The sequence below is a fragment of the Mirounga leonina genome, unplaced genomic scaffold (assembly GCF_011800145.1).
Source record: "Mirounga leonina isolate KUSES-001 unplaced genomic scaffold, KU_Mleo_1.0 Mir_129, whole genome shotgun sequence".
NCBI lineage: Eukaryota > Metazoa > Chordata > Mammalia > Carnivora > Phocidae > Mirounga > Mirounga leonina.
The window spans coordinates 18,253,742-18,271,524 of NW_023270323.1; the positions used below are offsets into that span (position 1 = coordinate 18,253,742).

The 17,783-nt window shown below is 34.8% G+C and overlaps 1 protein-coding gene across 2 annotated transcripts in view; it reads right to left on the reverse strand.

Annotated features, from left to right (window-relative positions):
* The window catches only part of BMP2K (BMP2 inducible kinase), a 131,227-nt gene that overhangs the window by 44,943 nt on the left and 68,501 nt on the right, over nt 1–17,783 (reverse strand). For both annotated transcript variants that reach the window (XM_035004705.1, XM_035004704.1), the window contains exons 7-9: nt 15,199–15,331; nt 4,004–4,107; nt 2,539–2,618 (exon numbers count right to left, since the gene is read on the reverse strand). In XM_035004705.1, the coding sequence (XP_034860596.1) occupies nt 2,539–2,618; nt 4,004–4,107; nt 15,199–15,331 (317 nt within the window). The remainder of the gene's footprint in view (nt 1–2,538; nt 2,619–4,003; nt 4,108–15,198; nt 15,332–17,783) is intronic.

The window sequence follows — 17,783 nt, forward strand, 5'->3', positions numbered from 1 at the left end:
TTTTTAAATTAGGTTTTATTCACATTTAAATTTTTTCAAGTACTTTACTGGTTCTATCAATAAAGAGTAAATTTACATTATTGACCAATAAGCACCAATGAACCTAATTTTTTTAATGTAATGTACAGATTTAACAATATTAATAGCACTGAATTTTAGTTGCATTAACTATTTCATTTGCTTATAATTGTATAGCTAGGACTTCTGTCATGGTTGAAGAGATATTCAAAGCATCATTCTTGTTCAGTTGACTCATGCTTTTTTTTTTTTTTTAAAGATTTTATTTATTTATTTGAGACAGAGAGAATGAGATACAGAGAGCATGAGAGGGAGGAGGGTCAGAGGGAGAAGCAGACTCCCTGCCAAGCAGGGAGCCCGATGCAGGACTCGATCCTGGGACTCCAGGATCATGACCTGAGCCGAAGGCAGTTGCTTAACCAACTGAGCCACCCAGGCGCCCCAACTCATGCTTTTTAAAAAATCTGTATCTACTTTCTTACAGATTTACTCATTGACAAAATAATTATTTAAAAAACTGCAGTAGGGGCGCCTGGGTGGCTCAGTCAGTTAAGTGACTGACTCTTGGTTTCGACTCAGGTCATGATGATGTCACGGGTCTTGGGATGGGGCTGGAGACAGCAGCATCTTTGAGCTTAGCAGGGCGTCTGCTTGAAAGAATCTCTCCCTCTGCCCAACCCCCCCCCACGTTCGCTCTCTCTTTCTCTCTTAATAAATCTTTAAAAAATAAATAAAATTTTAAAAGACCACAATAAAATTGAACTGACATGACCTATAAAAACTCATAACTGCCACTCAACTCTAACAGTATTTGCTAACTACAGCTGTGTCATAGATAAGACAGTCAGTCATAACAGATTCCTGCAGGTTAGATGTAACTTTATTCCTTCAGTCTCTTACTCGAGAGAGTATTTTAAAATTAAAGTGAATGAAGATAATATTTTTAGAGTGATGGCATTTTTTTTTAAAAAGTCATTCACAAATGATATTTTAACAATTTATAAATAGCAAATTATTTATTATTATTATAACAACACATCTCACACAAAGTCCCAAATAGTAGAGCTCACTGCAAGGTTGAAAATTCACTGGCTTAAAGGCCAAAGTCCAAATTTCTCAGCATGACATATAAACCAAGTTGCTCATGACAGCACCTAGCTACCATTTCCCACCACTCCCATTTATGTCCCCTTATGCTTCAGCCTTGCACTTTCACAAAGTCCATTCTTCTTGCCTGAAGTGCCTGCCTGCTAAAGTTTCACTCCGCATCACTCCAGGAGGCTATCTATTCATCCTTCAAGGAGGAGTTTAGCAAGCTGCAGCCCCAGGGAAAGGATGCTTTCTCTGCTCCCAGCTTTCCCTTCCTCCACTCTCAGAGTTGCCTGGTATCTATATCATGTTGCAACTGTTTTCTCGTCTGTCTTCATTAGAATGTGAGCTCCTTGAGAATAAACACTGCTCCTAAAATTTTCTTTGTTTCTATATCTTGCATATAACAGGTATATAAACATATTTTATCTAGTTCATGTCAAATAAAATCTTTGCTTAAGTAAAATACAATACAAAAAAAGCTCTGAATGGGGCACCTGGGTGGCTCAGTTGCTTAAGCATCCGACTCTTGATTTTACCTCAGGTCATGATCTCAGAGGTTGTGGGATCCAGCCCTGAGATGGGCTCTGTGCTCAGCGGGGAGTCTGTCTGAAATTTTGATTCTCTCTCCCTCTGCCACCCTCCGACCCCTGCAACTGGCGTGCTCATGCTCTCTCTCTCTCTCTCTCTCAAATAAATATATCTTAAAAAAAAAAAAAAAGCCGTGACCAAGAAATCGCCCCACATGTAATATTATACCTGTCTGATAATCTAAAATATAATCCTATTTATTAACTTTTAAACCCAAAAATAGTATAAAAAAAATCAATCATTAATTCATTGATCAGATACACAACTTAACCTACATAATACATATCAAACTTATCAGTAGAGTAAATAGCTATGAATGATAATTTAAAACATTTCTTTACCAGTCTTAAAAGAATTATAGTTATAACGATTCATTATAAATTATACATAGCAATACATATTCTAAATATGTATTAGAATACATAAAAGAGCTTATGAATTTAGAATACTCCAAAATAGCTGGCTGTAAGAGTTCTTTCTTTAAATTAAAAAAAAAATCATACTAGTTATAAACACAACACAAAAATTTCACAAATTAGTTACCATGTGATGAAATAATGACACCCCCCAAAATGACCCAATGTAACATCACCAGTTGCATAATCACTTCTTAATTGCTGAGGGTGAGCATTCAAGTAAGACTGATGTCAAACTCCATACCTAATGCAAAAAAAGCTTATTTTATACTTGCTATCCAAGCTCCTCATCACATGCAATAAAGAACATACACTTTTTGTGTGTGAAAATGATATTTAATCAATGACACTTGCTAGGATTAAAAACAAGAACTATACACGTTTTTAAAAATGTCTTTTCAAATCTCAGCATAGCTTTGCCTACCTGGCTTTTATTTGGCTTTTCCTAGAAGCTGCTTCACTAGCAGTCATCGGTTCAGGAAGAGCTGAAGGAACAGAAGAATTCTTGGAAGAAAAAAATAACTTTTCATTTTGGTTTTCATTTTAATTGCAAAAAGTTTTATTTAAACAATATGGATATACTCTTAAGAAGTACTATCTATGAAATACTACTTTCACCTCAGATACCTACATGTTCACATATGTTTGCCAGATCTAATCTGCAAATATCACTGCATGCTACACAAATGTCACTTTCATATCATGTTCCACAAAAACCCTTGGAAAAGAAACGGAACATCATCATATCCACTATACAAACAGGTAAATATCAGATAAAAAGAAGGATTATATTACACTTGTAAATCAATGACTAATTTCCAAATGACTTTGGAAAAAGAAGCAAACACCAAGCATTTGAGGAAAGTGTTGTTTCTACATATTGCAGATAATTTTCATGACACTGCTTGTAAAGGCTAGCAAGCAAGAGCAGAAGATCATCTGTTTATGCTCTCTATAATGTTTGTCTTATAGTAGGCACCCAAATACATATTTGCTGAATGAAAAGCTAAAAATCCATAGTCAAATGTCAAATAAACCCATTTCATTACTAGAATGTTAGAACTGCCTGACTTTCATCTTCGACAGAGCATATAATTACATTGAGGCTTCAAAAAAAAACAAAAAGAAATAGTACAACTTCCTTATTTTTTTAGTGGGATGGACTAAGTTTTACACACCAAAAAGAACAAGAGTCAGAATGATCTTTAAAAGTTGATACTGGCTTAAAATCAGTGATGAACCCAGACCTTTATTAAAATTAACAAAGATTGCCATACACAGTTAATCTGATATCGTTAGGTATACTATGCAGACAAAATATTTCAAAGCCTCTGAATAATATTAGCTACTATCAACTTAACACCTTCCACGGATGAGGCACAGGATTTTACATTTATTATTTGTGATCCTCATAATTATTATTTTCACAGAAAAAGAAAGAGACATTAGGTAATTTCCCAAAATATACAAAATCAGTCACTGATAGAATTGAACCCAGGTCTCTCCATTTACAGTACCTATGCTCTTTACACCAAAGGTAACCAGACTTTTTCAGTTTACCCAGTGCTTAGCGTCTCAGGAATTTTTCATGAGGTACCCTCCCAACTTAACAGATAGACCCAAACAACTTAATAATAGGAGTTTGTGTTGTGAAAAACAGATATCACTGTGTTTCCCTCAAAAAGGAAAAATATCCTGCAGTGCCCCAGGTCTGCTGTAGCTCCCCAGGGCACCTCAGCAGAGTTTGGCAATGTCGCTTTTTATCAAAAATACTAACCCGAAACAAACTATCAGACCACTTGTCATGAAACAAGTAATTCTGAAAGTATACGTATCTATACATATGAAATAGGATTTTAAATTCATATCCTACTTGAAAAACTACTTACATTGATGTTGGAAACTGGACAATCCTTTTTGGCAAATTTAAATGCAAAATAGGACACTTGAAATATGTCAGGTCTACGCTCTGGATCTGGTTCAAGCATGAACCCTGCAAGAAAGATTAAAATGTTAAGTTTCACTGAACACACAGAAGCTATTAAGGGGCACATTAAAAGAATAAAATGTATATATACTTTTTAACATTCTAGGATCAGTGATTCTAGTAAAGTTTGCTAATGGAACTTAAAGCATTAACCAAAGCTAAAAGCGGTCATGGAACAGCTCTGCACCAGAAGTATAAATAAACAAATATAAATATTCTTCTCAGAAAGTGACACAGAACAGTGAGTTTAGTGAACACTGGGGAATTATTCAAGAAAGTTCCAAAGCCACAGTAGAGGTCCTTATTTTCATTATTATCTAAAATACCTCTATTAATTTTCAAATGATCCTGAATCACTGAGAAAAGACTAAGTTGTGAGCATTATATTTAACAAAGTAATTCAGGGTTGACGCTATAGTTTTCCAAAAAAATTCTTCCCATACTGATGCTAACAATATTCACCATAGTTCTTATTTCATGTTCAGAAGTATGAGTAGAGTTTTATGGTTCTATTATAAACAGATTTCACACCACTCTTAAAACATTGCTTGAAATACCTGACCTTTTTTTCTAACCAAAATGATCTTTTTTTCCCTAACCAAATGACTATTTCTTGGGTCACTTACTAAATCACAAGTTCACAAGAAGGCTGACACTTATACTCAATTCTACAGCTAAAAAGTTCATATTTTGTTAAGACATCTCCATGTTCTAACTCTGCTTCACTGATTAAGTTCTTATAATGTTCAAATCATTTTTTAAAGATTTATTTATTTTAGAGAGAGAGAGAGAGAGCAGGGGGAGGGGCAGAGGGAGAAAGAGAATCCTGACACAGACTCTCAGCTGAGTGCAGAGCCCAACGTGGGGCTCAAACCCAGGACCCTGAGATCATGACCTGGGCCAAAACCAAGAGTTAGCCACTTAACCGACTGAGCCACCCAGGCATCCCTCAAATCATTTTTAAACCTATTTGGAATATAAAAATATAGCATCAATTAGATAATATTCTGAAATTTGCTAATAAAATTATATACAGAAAGATCTAAGTATATAAGTATATAAGCATCAGACTCTTGATTTTGGCTCACATCATGATCTCAGGGTCCTGGGGTCAAGCGCTCCACATCAGCTCTGTACTCAGCAGGGAGTCAGCTTGGGATTCTCTCTCTCTCCCTCTGCCCCTCCACCCATGCATGTGTGCAACTCTCTCTCTCTCTCTAAAAATAAATAAATAAAATCTTTTTTTAAAAAAATACTCTGCATGTAACTTGACTTTATATACTTAAAATAGGTCAGTTATAAAATTGATTTTTTATTTTGTGACCATTGTTAGATGTAAATAACCAAAAACATTTATTCGTTTGTATTCAACCTCATTCCAGAGAAGATTCAGGAATCTACAAGGTTTATTTTATCCTCCAAAATCATATTTGATCTTGACACCAACAAATACTAAATGTTTTAAAAGTATAACAGTACATGATATAGAAATAAATTTAAACAGACTTTTAACAATAAATGAGAGTGAGAGAGAGAGCACGAGCAGGGAGGCAGAGGGAGAGAAGCAGGCTCCACACCAAGCAGGAAGCCCAATGTGGGGTTTGATCCTGGGACCCTGGGATCATGACCTGAGCCAAAGGCAGATACTTAACCCAATGAGCCACCCAGGTGCCCCAAAATGATAACATTTTAAGTATATGAGAAAATTAGAAAAGTAATGGCTAAAAGCCCCTGCCCCCTCCCCACTAATAGAAAAGTAATGGCTAAAAGCCCCTGCCCCCTCCCCACAAAAAACAGGATAATAACATCAGTGAAGAAACTGTATATGATTTGGTCCTATAAATGTAAGCCCAAAAATTTAGCTCTCTACTTTCCAGTCAACGACACAAATATAGCAACATGATCCATTACAAGAATCACAGTATCCTTAGCACAAAAACAAACCAGGTGTTAAGAAAAAGCACTGTTCCTAATATTGACAGCAAAGAGTAAATTCTCCTTTGAGTCTTTCTAAAAAAGTTCATACAGAATGAATAATATCCTTAAGAAATTGCAATGAGTGACAATGGGTCATTCCTTCTGTGATGACCAGTGACATAACACCTAAATGCAGTTCAGCAGAAGAAATTCTGTAAGAGAACAGTATGACACAAGAATATACTTTTCTGGCCTGACTTAATCTAGGAAAAGCTTTTTAAGTATCTAGAGTGGAAAAGAATGATCCTTCAAGCAATCCTATATTTTTTTTTCTTTCATAGTAATGAAAAGCATTAAGGGGCAATAAATTTGAGATTTTATGTTCTTTAACCAGTATCTTTATAGGTAATTCTTTCTCTCAAATAAAGCACAGCACAACATCCCCTAATGATTAGGTAACCAAGCTGTGGGTAGAACTGATATCATCTTATAACCAAAGAAAAGGACCTCTAACTCCCAGGCTTATGTTTCCATGTGGGACTACATCTGCTAACGCCAGTCTAGTTTGCCTAACTGTACTGATCCCATTTATGGAACATAAAATCAGTTTAAAAGGTCACAACTATCATTTATTTTAATAGGATATAAAATATTAGAGTGCATTATTATGGTAAGTATAAGCAATGTGTCATGAAACTTGTTTTGTGTGTGTGTGTGTGTGTGCGTGCATGCACACGCACGTCCACCAGGTCATAACTAAAATATTTTTTACTATGGACCACAGTCAAACAGTTTGAAAACCACTGTACTAGTGATCTCTCTCTACTACTATAACTCGTTCCTCTCCAAGAAGAAAACAGTGATTTGTCTGTTAGACTAGAAAAAAGAAATAACGGCCCACATGCATCAATCTCTGATACTCTTTCTTTCAGAACAATTCTCCAGACATAAACGTTCTCTCTGAAACCATGTTTGGTAAATGGCCTGCTTCTGTGGAGGAAGTCTATGGCTTTCCAGCATTGCCTATGACTAGGTGTAAGGAAATTTGGGAACTGAATAGGCCCATTTGCCTTCAGATGTAAATTTCATTCTGCAATCTGCTTTATTAGTATTAATATTGACACTTTTAGCTGATGAGCTCCTGTGTCCCTCTGATTTGGTTCTAATTCAAAGTATCAGGAGGCTGAAATCCATAGGTAGAACATGTCTACATTTTTATCTCTGAATATTTTTATACTGGATACTATCAGCCATTAAAAAAGAAAAAGGAAAAGAACTCAATAAGGCATCTTTAAGCATTTAATTTAATAATATTATTTCCCAAACTGTCCAGGAGGACTGTACATTGCAAAATGTAGTCCCCAATAACTAAATGATATAATCTGGAGTACAGAGGTATCAGCTCTAATCCAGCTAAACATTGAGGCATATCCACCAAAAGTGACAACTTCAGTTTTTAAGTAGTTTGCCCATTTTTTCTCATAATAATTAAACCTCAAGTCTAGTGTTTTATTAACTCCTACTTCAAAGACAATAAAACCATATCATCTACAAAAATATGTTCCTGAAGGAATGGATTAAAAAATACATGTGTCTAGTTCATCCAAAAGTGTTTAAATTCATAAAAAAAAAAAAAAGGCAGAGAAGCTAGAATACACCCTTGTTTACTCAATTTAAAGTGAACATGTGAATCATCATGAGACATTCCCACTGACCTTGATTCTACTGAAAATGTAAATCAACTTTTAAAACACTAGCCACATAGAAATGAAAGGCTGTTTCTCTGCTCCTAATTGTGTGAATCTTTCTATTGACACAAACACCACTTATATAACCTAAGAACACAAAAGAGTCTTAGCACTGAAGGTAGTGTATGATTAAACTACCACAGTATTTCCAACTAAGGTATCAGACATATCTGATTAAAAAACACTTGCGGGGCACCTGGGTGGCTCAGTCTGCCTTTGGCTCAGGTCATGACCTCAGGGTGCTGGGATCAAGCCCAGCATTGGGCTCCCTGCTCAGCAGAGAATCTGCTTCTCCCTCTCCCTCCCACCCACCCACCCCTGCTCATGCACACACGCTCTTTGTCTCCAACAAAATCTTTAAAAAAAATAAAAATTAAAACACTTGCCCAAGGCAGCTGAAATAGTTACGTTTATAACTAATTGTATAGGAAAGTACAACATCCATGCATATTCCAACAAAAAGAGCTGCTAAAGGAGCTGCTGCTGCTGTAGCAGTGACCAAGCTAAATTATGGTTTCACTAAGGACTTAAGCCAAAAATTAAATAAAGTGGTTCCCATTCAAGTTATACAAAATGATAGATCCATGCCTGGGCCTAAGTAAAACTTAAACCAGCCTCTCTGATAGCTCAACAAATTTAATAGGAAAATACTTTAGACAGAAGTCTCAAAAGAATTTTTCTGCTTAAAATTTTGTTAAATGGTTTTCCTTTCATAAAGACACTTTTCCTCTCCCAAAGACTTCTATTTATTACACTTAGAGTAAATATACCTAAAAAGAGAACACCCACTCCAATTTTACAACCATAAATACTTAATAACAAGCATTAACTTGTTATTTTTATCTGTTAACCTGTGGGGATTGTTACAGACCTTCCTCAACTTATGAGGGGGATACATCCCAACAGACCCATTATAAATTAAAAATACTGTAGGTCAAAAATACATTTAATACGCCTAACCCACTGAACATAGCTTAGCCTAGCCTACCTTAGACATGCTCAGAATGCTTACAATTAGCCTGCAGTTGAGCAAAATCATCTAACAGAAAGCCTATATGACAATAAAGTATTGACTATCTTATGTAGTTTACTGAATACTGTACTTAAAATGAAAAACAAAATGATTGTATGGGCACAGAATGCTCAAAAGCATCATCGTTCACCCTTGAGATCATGTGGTGGCTGGGAGCTGCAGCTCGATGCTGATGCCCAGCATCACGAGAGAGTTAACACACCACATACTGCTACTCGGGAAAAGATGAAAACTTAAAATTCAAAGTATGGTTTCTACTGAATGTGTATTGCTTTCACACCACCGTAAAGGTGAAAAAGCATAAGCTGAGCCATCATAGAGGCAAGAACCATCTGTATTAGAAACTTACATGTTAGGTGTATAGATCCTACATAACTTATTCCATGGACTGCTGAAATGAAACCAAATTTAACTGCTAATAATAAGTATGATCAATCATGACTAAAACACTAAAATGGCACTATCAATATGCCAGGTTAGTATATTTGGGGTAGTCCTGGTGGCTGCCCCTCGACATCATGCATCAGAGCCCTCCCTCTACACCTGCCCAAGAGGTAACCCAGGAGCAATGACTGGAAATCTCCAAGGAACTCCTATCTTAATCTTTCACTTTTTTCCCAAAGGTACAGTAAAATGTCTGAGATTATTTTCAAAAATAATATAAAAAAGAGTGGGTGAGGCCATAGATGAAAAAAGACTACCATGAGTAATAATCACTGAAGCTGGGGAACAGGTACATAATTCACTGAACTGTTCTGCCTATATTTGTGGGGTTTTTTTATTTCCATAATAAATTTTAAGTGTATTAAAACAAGCAAGCAAGTTCCTGGTTTCCCATAGAAAATCAGTATTAAAATAATTTTATTTACTATTAAAATGATAAGAAATAACGAGTGTTGGTAGGGATGTGGAGAAAAGGAATCCTTTGGGCAGTGTGAGTGAGCATGTAAACTGGAGTAGCCACTCTGGAAAAGAGTATGAAGGTCCCTCAAAAAATTAAAAATGGAATTACCATATCACCTAGCGAGTCCACTTCTGGGTATTTATCCAAAGAAACCAAAAACAGCTCAAAAAGGTATCTGCACGAGGTGCCTGGGTGGCTCAGTCAGTTAAGCATCTGCCTTTGGCTCAGGTCATGATCCCAGGTCATGATCCCAGGGTCCTGGGATCGAGCCCCACGTTGGGCTCCCTACTCAGTGGGGAGTCTGTTTCTCTCTCTCCCTTTGCCACTTCCCACTCTTGTGCTCTTGCTCTCTGTCTAATAAATAAATAAAATCTTTAAAAAAAAAAGGTATCAGCACCCCTATGTTTAGTACAGCATTATTTACAATAGCCAAGACATAGAAGCAACCTAAGTGTCCACTGATGAGTAAATTAAAAAAAATGTAACACACACACACACACATTCACTCTCTCTCTCTCTCTCTCTCTCTCATATTATTTGGCTATTATAAAGGAAGGAAATCTTGCCATTTGAGACAACATGGACGGACCTGAGGGCAGTATGCTAAGTGAAATAAGACATAGAAAGATGAATGCCGTATGATCTCACTTATATGTAGACTCTTAAAAAAGAAAAAAAGAAAAAGAAAAATGAACTCATAAATACAGAGAACAGATTGGTGGTTGCCAGAGGTGGGGGAAGGGGAGGGGTGGGCAAAATGGGTGAAGGGGGTCAAAAGGTACAATCTTCCAATCACAAAAGAAGTAAGTTCTGGGGATGTACTGTACCCAGCACGGTGACCATAGTTAATAATACTGTATTGTAAATTTGTAAGTTGCTAAGAGTCTTAAAGGTTCTCATCACCAGGGGGTAAAAAGTGTGTAACTCTGTGAGGTGATGTTACCTAGACTTATTCTGGTGATTATTTCATAATATATACACGTATCAAATCATTACATTATACATCTGGAACTAATATAATATTGTAGGTCAACTATATTTCAAAAAAAATTAAACCCAATAGATGAGCTGCAAAAAGCTAAGATACAGAACCATAAAGCGACTCAGTAGACCCAAAAGTAAGAAAAACAAAGCTTTTCCTGATGTTCATATAAATCACTACACAAAGTAAGCAGTGAGAAAAGAAAACTTAGTAGTTACATTTAACAGTATATTCTTGAGCATATAACTTATAGTAAGCCTTTGGTACAGCCACCATTAATCTGCAAAACCAAGTTCTGCTTCATAGCATCCAAAGAAATCTCTACAGGAAATGAACATCCTAATGAGTTTCTGGAAGTGAATGCCCTGCCCCTTACCCAGAAAATCAAACCTGGGTTAGCTCACGAAGAATTATAGTAAAGATATCAATAGTAGGGGCACCTGGGTGGATCCGTTGGTTAAGTGACTGCCTTCGGCTCAGGTCATGATCCTGCAGTCTGTGGATCGAGTCCCGCATCGGGCTCCCTGCTCGGCAGGGAGCCTGTTTCTCCCTCTGACCCTCCCCCCTCTCTCTCTCAAATAAATAAATAAAATCTTTAAAAAAAAAAAAAGGTATCAGTAGTAATAGTTATTATAGTAGTCAAGATGGTAGTATTAAAGACCATCTCTTACTGAATACTTACACATGCTAAGAAGTACTTTTCATAATTCATTTCATTTTCACAATAACCATTAAGAGGTAGGTACTTTTAATATGCTCATTTTAGAAACGTGATTAAGATAATGGAGGTGCCCAATGTTCTGTACCAAGTAAGTGACAGAGCAGATGTGAGCCCAGGCCCTTTGGCTCAAGGCTTTGTTCTTAACCTCTACAATGTACTACCTTAACCACCTTACAACACAGACGCTAAAAGAAAGGTAAGGCAGCCAGCCCTCTGTTCATTCATCATAACTATTCAGTAACCCCATTAGTTAAGCTTCTCATTCTCCTCTTTAAGTTCTTTTCAACTCTTAGATCCATAATGAAAATGCTTCTCTCCTCACCCCTCAATTCACCTCCACTATTTGTCTAATGGAAAAAGTAATAGAAGCTAAGAAGAAAAATTCTGAATAACTGATTCTGCTACTTTTAAGAAGAAAAGTCAGCAGGAAAAATATAATGAAATTAATAGTTAAACTGAGCTTTATGGACAGTAGGTAATAATAATTACCCTTGACAAAATTGGTGATAATCAAAAGTATATGCAAATTCTTATTATAACCACAAGCCACATAATTTTAACAAAGATCAGGTATAGCCATTTCATTTTCAAAAATCCTTAGTCATATAAAATAGATATATAAGCAGCATTAGTAAAAGTGTTAATACTAAAAAGATACATTTTTTAATGCTTTATTTTTTTTTCATTTTTTTATTATTATGTTCTTTTTATTATTTATTTATTTATTATTATTATGTTCAATTAGCCAGCCTATAGTATATCATTAGTTTTTGATGTAGTGTGTGGAGGCAACTACATTGCATGAATAACTAACTGGCAATAAAATGTTTCACTTTCAAAAACTATGAGCACAACTAGGCAATTCCCAGATTTCTGAATGTAGAATTTATTTGAAAGCAATGTAGATCACTCATTATATATTATAAAAGCAGACAGAGAAACCTAAGTGGGATGGCAGGAAACAGGCAAGGTCACATGTGAAAAAATAAAAAGAATAAAACCGCAAAGAATCTAAGTGTTTTCTAAAAAACACTGCATTGTAGGTATGTTCTTGTTTAAAAATCTCTACTTTGTTATGCTTTTATTACTGAAGGCAATATATAAAAGTAAAATCCACAAAAACCCTTTCACAGGAGATAAAATATCAACCATTTACTTGAATGCTTTTATTTCATTCAACTTTTTTGTTCTGCCTAGCTCTCAGATATAAGTTCAAAGATATTAATACGTGGTCAAATTATATTAACATTGATAAAAACTAAAATCTACACATTTACTGAAAAATAAAGGAAGCATATGAAAAACAGCAAAGCACCAGTGAACTAGATAGAGCCCAATTAGATCCTAAAATTATCAAAAGTGTTTAGTTTTTCCTTCCCATTATATACAAACACATACCCATACACACATACACAGAGAAGAAAAAAAAAACAAACAAACAACCTAACTCAAGAAAATAAGATCTTACAACTACAAGCAAAGTAAATCACGAATCAGGGTGTGTGTATATATATATATATATATATATATATATATAGTCCAGTCTCTCATACAGCATTGTCCACTGAGAATATTCAGAGTTTCTGTGACACTGAAAGATCCCCAATAAAACCCTCATTCAACTGTGATGAAAACATTATACTCAGCAACAAAACAGTCACAGTTACAATGATTTACAAGGACCTCAATAAAAGGTTAAACTTCAATTAGCCAGAACAGCCAAAGTAAATTCCTCAATCTATTCTTTGAGCATTGCAATCAGAGTCCTTTCATGCTTTTAATGCCCTAATTTTTGGACAATGAAGGAGGAAAGCAACTGAACAGAGGGGGTTATGGATCTATGTTTATTCAAATATACTCTAATAGGTATTATTTGCTTTTTTAAAAAATCACATTCTGTAAAATGGCAGGGTAAAATTACAGGGATAATGGGAAAAATAGAGCTGGGTCAGACCCCTGAAAAACTATACAACTTTGTCAACCAGAGCACTGACAAAAACATTAACTGGTACCTGGGAAGGTAACCTGCACCTGGGAAGGCAATTTGGCTGGAAGCTGCCACAAGGATATAAAAATACATCAAAATAAGGCTGGCAAGTGCTCAACCAATAAAGATAAAAATGGAACTCTAAGCCAGCAGGGGTGCTATTCAGGGAACGACCCATTAGTAGGGAGCCACAGGAAATTCAGGTAGATCTCTCTATGAAGAAGATCCCACCCAGGTACAAACACTCATATTTAATACTCCCCAATTAGAGCTAAAAGTCCTCACGCCGGCAGGACAGCAGCAAAGCTTAGGGCTATTTCCTTTCCCCTGTAAGTTATAACACCACCTCTCCTACCCTGTTATTCTGGTTCCCTTTGCCTAGGAAAAACAATCCACATGAAGCAATGTAAGCTTGTGTTCAACTGACATACTTCTCCAATTTCCAACATGTTTGAGCAAATCCACATAAATAAAAAGATTATTCTTTAAACAAGTTTGCATAGCAAGGCCAGATATCCTTTTATGATCCATTTTCTTTTGACCATTTTTCTACTGGAGTGTTTGCCCTTTTCTTTTTGATTTACCTGAGCCTTTATAGATTATAAAAGTTAGCCATTTGTCAAATGTGTACCAAATATTTTTTTTCCCAATTTATTATTTGACTTTATGCTGGGGTTCATAGGTTTGGGGGGGTACTTTTAATGGTTTAAACTTTTATGTAACAGATTCATCTTTTCTTTCCTAGTTTCTGAGATCTAATGCCTGTAGACTACCCATTCCAGTGTTATCAATAAATTCAAGCCTATTTTCTTCAAGTACATTTATGTTTTATTTTTTACATTCAGGTCTTTGATTGATTTGAATTTTTAGCATAAAGTTTGAGGTAGATTTTCAGCTTGGAATTGAATTTTGTCCACAAATCCCTAATAATTTTTTGTATTTCCATCTATTTTTCCCCTTGAGTTGAATGGCCATCTTTATAATACAAAACATCAAATATATTTAGATTAGCCCTCTTTTCCGTTGCATTGATCGGTGTGGCTGGAGGCTATGACGGGATGTTTAAAATGCAAAAAACAGAGCAGACATGCTAGAAACATTTTAATTAAAACAGTGCTGAGAGGTGCTGTTTAAATACTGCAGCTTCCTAATATTATTTTAATTTTAATATCTGATAGCCATCCTCCTCACCCTCAATCATCTTTTCCAGAAATTTTACCATGTACAAATATAAAAAATTAAATTTATAGTACCATCCAAAAGGAAGAAAAAACTCTTAACCTCCGGAGGCTAGAAGGAACTGAGGTATTCTTTTGAAGTCAGGGGCCCACAGGTCTACCCCTTCCTGATACTACACTCAGGTTGTTTTCCAATAAACGCTTTATAATCAATAAAGAATAAATATTTAAAAGGGTGGCCAAATAAGCTACACTCTAAGACCGGTAATACTTTGATACAAAAGAGCAACAGATCTGGATATTTAGATTTCAAAGTACAAAGACAGAGTCATTAAATGTTTTGCTCTAAGGTTTTCCAGAAATTCCAGTTTCCTTAATTACATAATCTCTATGTTCTACAAAAGCTTATCTAGGGGGCTTAAAAATATCCATGCACTAATCGGTAATTAGGCTGCTTTCATTCCTATAAAAGTCTTATAAACATTTTTTTAATGTTTTTTCTTTATAATAGTTTCACAAAACTATAATACATGAAATCAAAAGATAAGGCTTAGGTAAAGAGATGTAACAGCCCACCTTTAAGAACAGTATCTTACAATTTTTTCATAAAATTTTCCAAGTACTTACTTATTAAGCAATGTATATTCTGGGAGTAACGAGAATTGTCTGGGATGGTGAAGCTGCCATCACAGATAGCAACCTGACTCTCACCAAAAGGAAGAGTAAAGAAACAAAGTTTATACAGTAAACATCCCAGAGCCTGTAAAAAAAAACAAGTATGAATATCATCAGAGCTCAAGTAATCAATCACAAGACAAAAACATAGTCCCAGACCAAAAACTAAGTATGTTACTAAAAAAAACTAAAGTCTGTTTCTAATACTGGATCACTCTTTTCACAAATTACTGCTTAAACCAATTAATGTGCTTAATTCTGAAAAGACATTTATCACTTCCATATTTTTCTATCACATCTGTGGTTAGTTGGCTGCATTAAAGCTATAATGGAACTCTAAATCATGAATGATGTAACTAAAATTGGAAGTAGCTGGTTCCCTTTGGGGAAAAAATTATATTTTTATTTCTTTCACAAGGAAAAAATATATTTAGCACAAAACTAGCATATAACCAACAAAATAATCACAAGGCTCCCTCTAAAAACATTTTTTAAAAAATCAAAATAAAACATGTTATAAAATCCTGGGGTTCCAAATATGAGTTAGCCAGCACAGTTAAATTTATCAGACAGCCATCAATAGTTTTATTGATTATTCATTAGACATATTTCATTATTTCATATCATAAAAATTAGTTTTCTACTTCTAAATATAACCCTATAACTTTTATTCTAAATATACTACTCATATTTGTACTTGGCTAATCTATAATAAAATTCACAAAGAAAGGGCTCTGTCTGTTTCACCTGCATGGCTTCCTAGACCGCACAGCACCAATAAATCTACTTGCTCACAATGAGGACAAAACACCCTAGAACAACACAAATTGCATTCTGAAAAGTAGCACAGGAAATTCCTAGCTACCAAGCTGCTAACAGCTCAAACTTGAGCAAGTAATAAAATGTGATTTTTGATTGTGATTTTGTTTGTGATTAAAGCAGTAATAAAATGTGATTTTTGGCTCAAGAAATCATGTTGTTGTTATAAAAAAAATGTCACCTCAAGCCTTAAGAATGTAAAGGATATTTCTAATTCTAAAAAGACTGTAATAAAATTCTCCAATAGTCAGTATGCAATTATATTAGCAATACTGAAATTTGGCCTTACTATCACCTCTCCTTTGTTGGATTTTCTCCACACATCAACTTAGCACACTCAACTAACAAATACACTAAGTTCTCTAACTACCATGAAAATCATAATATGCAGAAACACCTTTGTAAGTTCAACAATATTTACAAAGCATTATTTTCAATATAGCCTTCCAACAATAAAAGTTTAAAAACTCTAGAAATTTCAATTCTAGAAGAGTAATTCTAGTAAGTTCAAAAGCATTACTGTGACTAATGAAATGGAAGATTCTGAATGGAAATAACCAGTTCCATGTCACTTAAAAATATTTACAATGCTTTTTTCTGTAAGGAAGATAATTTCAGTATTTATACAGCAAATTGAGCTTCAGGCTTCCTTAACAGCACTAAAAAAAATACTATTAATGGTGTAATATCTACATTAAATTACACCTTTCTCCTGCCCAGATGACAGTCTAATAAGAGTTCTGCATTTTAGCCAGTTTTATCTTATCAATCAAACAGTTAGGAATGTGTCTTCTGTTAGAGTAAATGTTGCAGGAATTCCCAGACAACAATTTTAGATAGCAATGCCAGTGTACTTAAAAAACATAAATCTAAAACATAAAATACTCTGCTTCACACAGTGTGAACACAACCAGGTGTCCTAATTTTTTCACACCAAAGGCATTTGCCTCCTTATCCATTTGGTATGATGAGAATTGTTCAAGAAACGGGAGGAAAGAAGTGACCTGATTTTGAAGGCTAAGTATCATCATCTTTAATTTTCCTCATTAAAAGATAACATGAAGCATCTCTCACTGAATTTCCTAATGCTTATAAAATCAGCATCCTACTTCTCAGGATAAAAATAACCTACAATGAAAACTTCCAAGCAAAAAAAAATTTTTTCCCAAAAAATAAAGTGCTAAATGAATACTTTAACCTCAATATAGTAAGTCCCTGAGAATCAGGACTACCCTAAAATAGAATCAGAAATATAATTCTTGACCAGTATGAACTGAGTATTTTTTCTGGATATTCTCTCATTCACACCTAAAATGTTATAACATACTTCTGTTTCACCTGAGCTAAGACAAGAAAAAAATGGCACCATGAAAATTAAAATTCTATTTCTGTCAAGCATATAAACATAGATTCTATTTTCTGATTATTTTTCTTCTTTTTTATTTTTGGGTATAATCTATCTGTAACCCCACAGCTATACCCAGTTATCCATTATAGAAATACTACCCCATATACTAATCTATAAATGGTATAAAGTTTAAATTTATAGCAATTTAGTATGCTAACTGGCATGCATACAAAGTCTGAAAAGATCCCTCCTTTTTTATTAAGATACTGGGTAACGATTATGTGCTTAGAGACTATTTTTTTCAATCAAACCTTGATGATTTCCAAACTGTAGTTAAGCTATGATGTCTCTTGTTTTCTCTGCTGTTGAA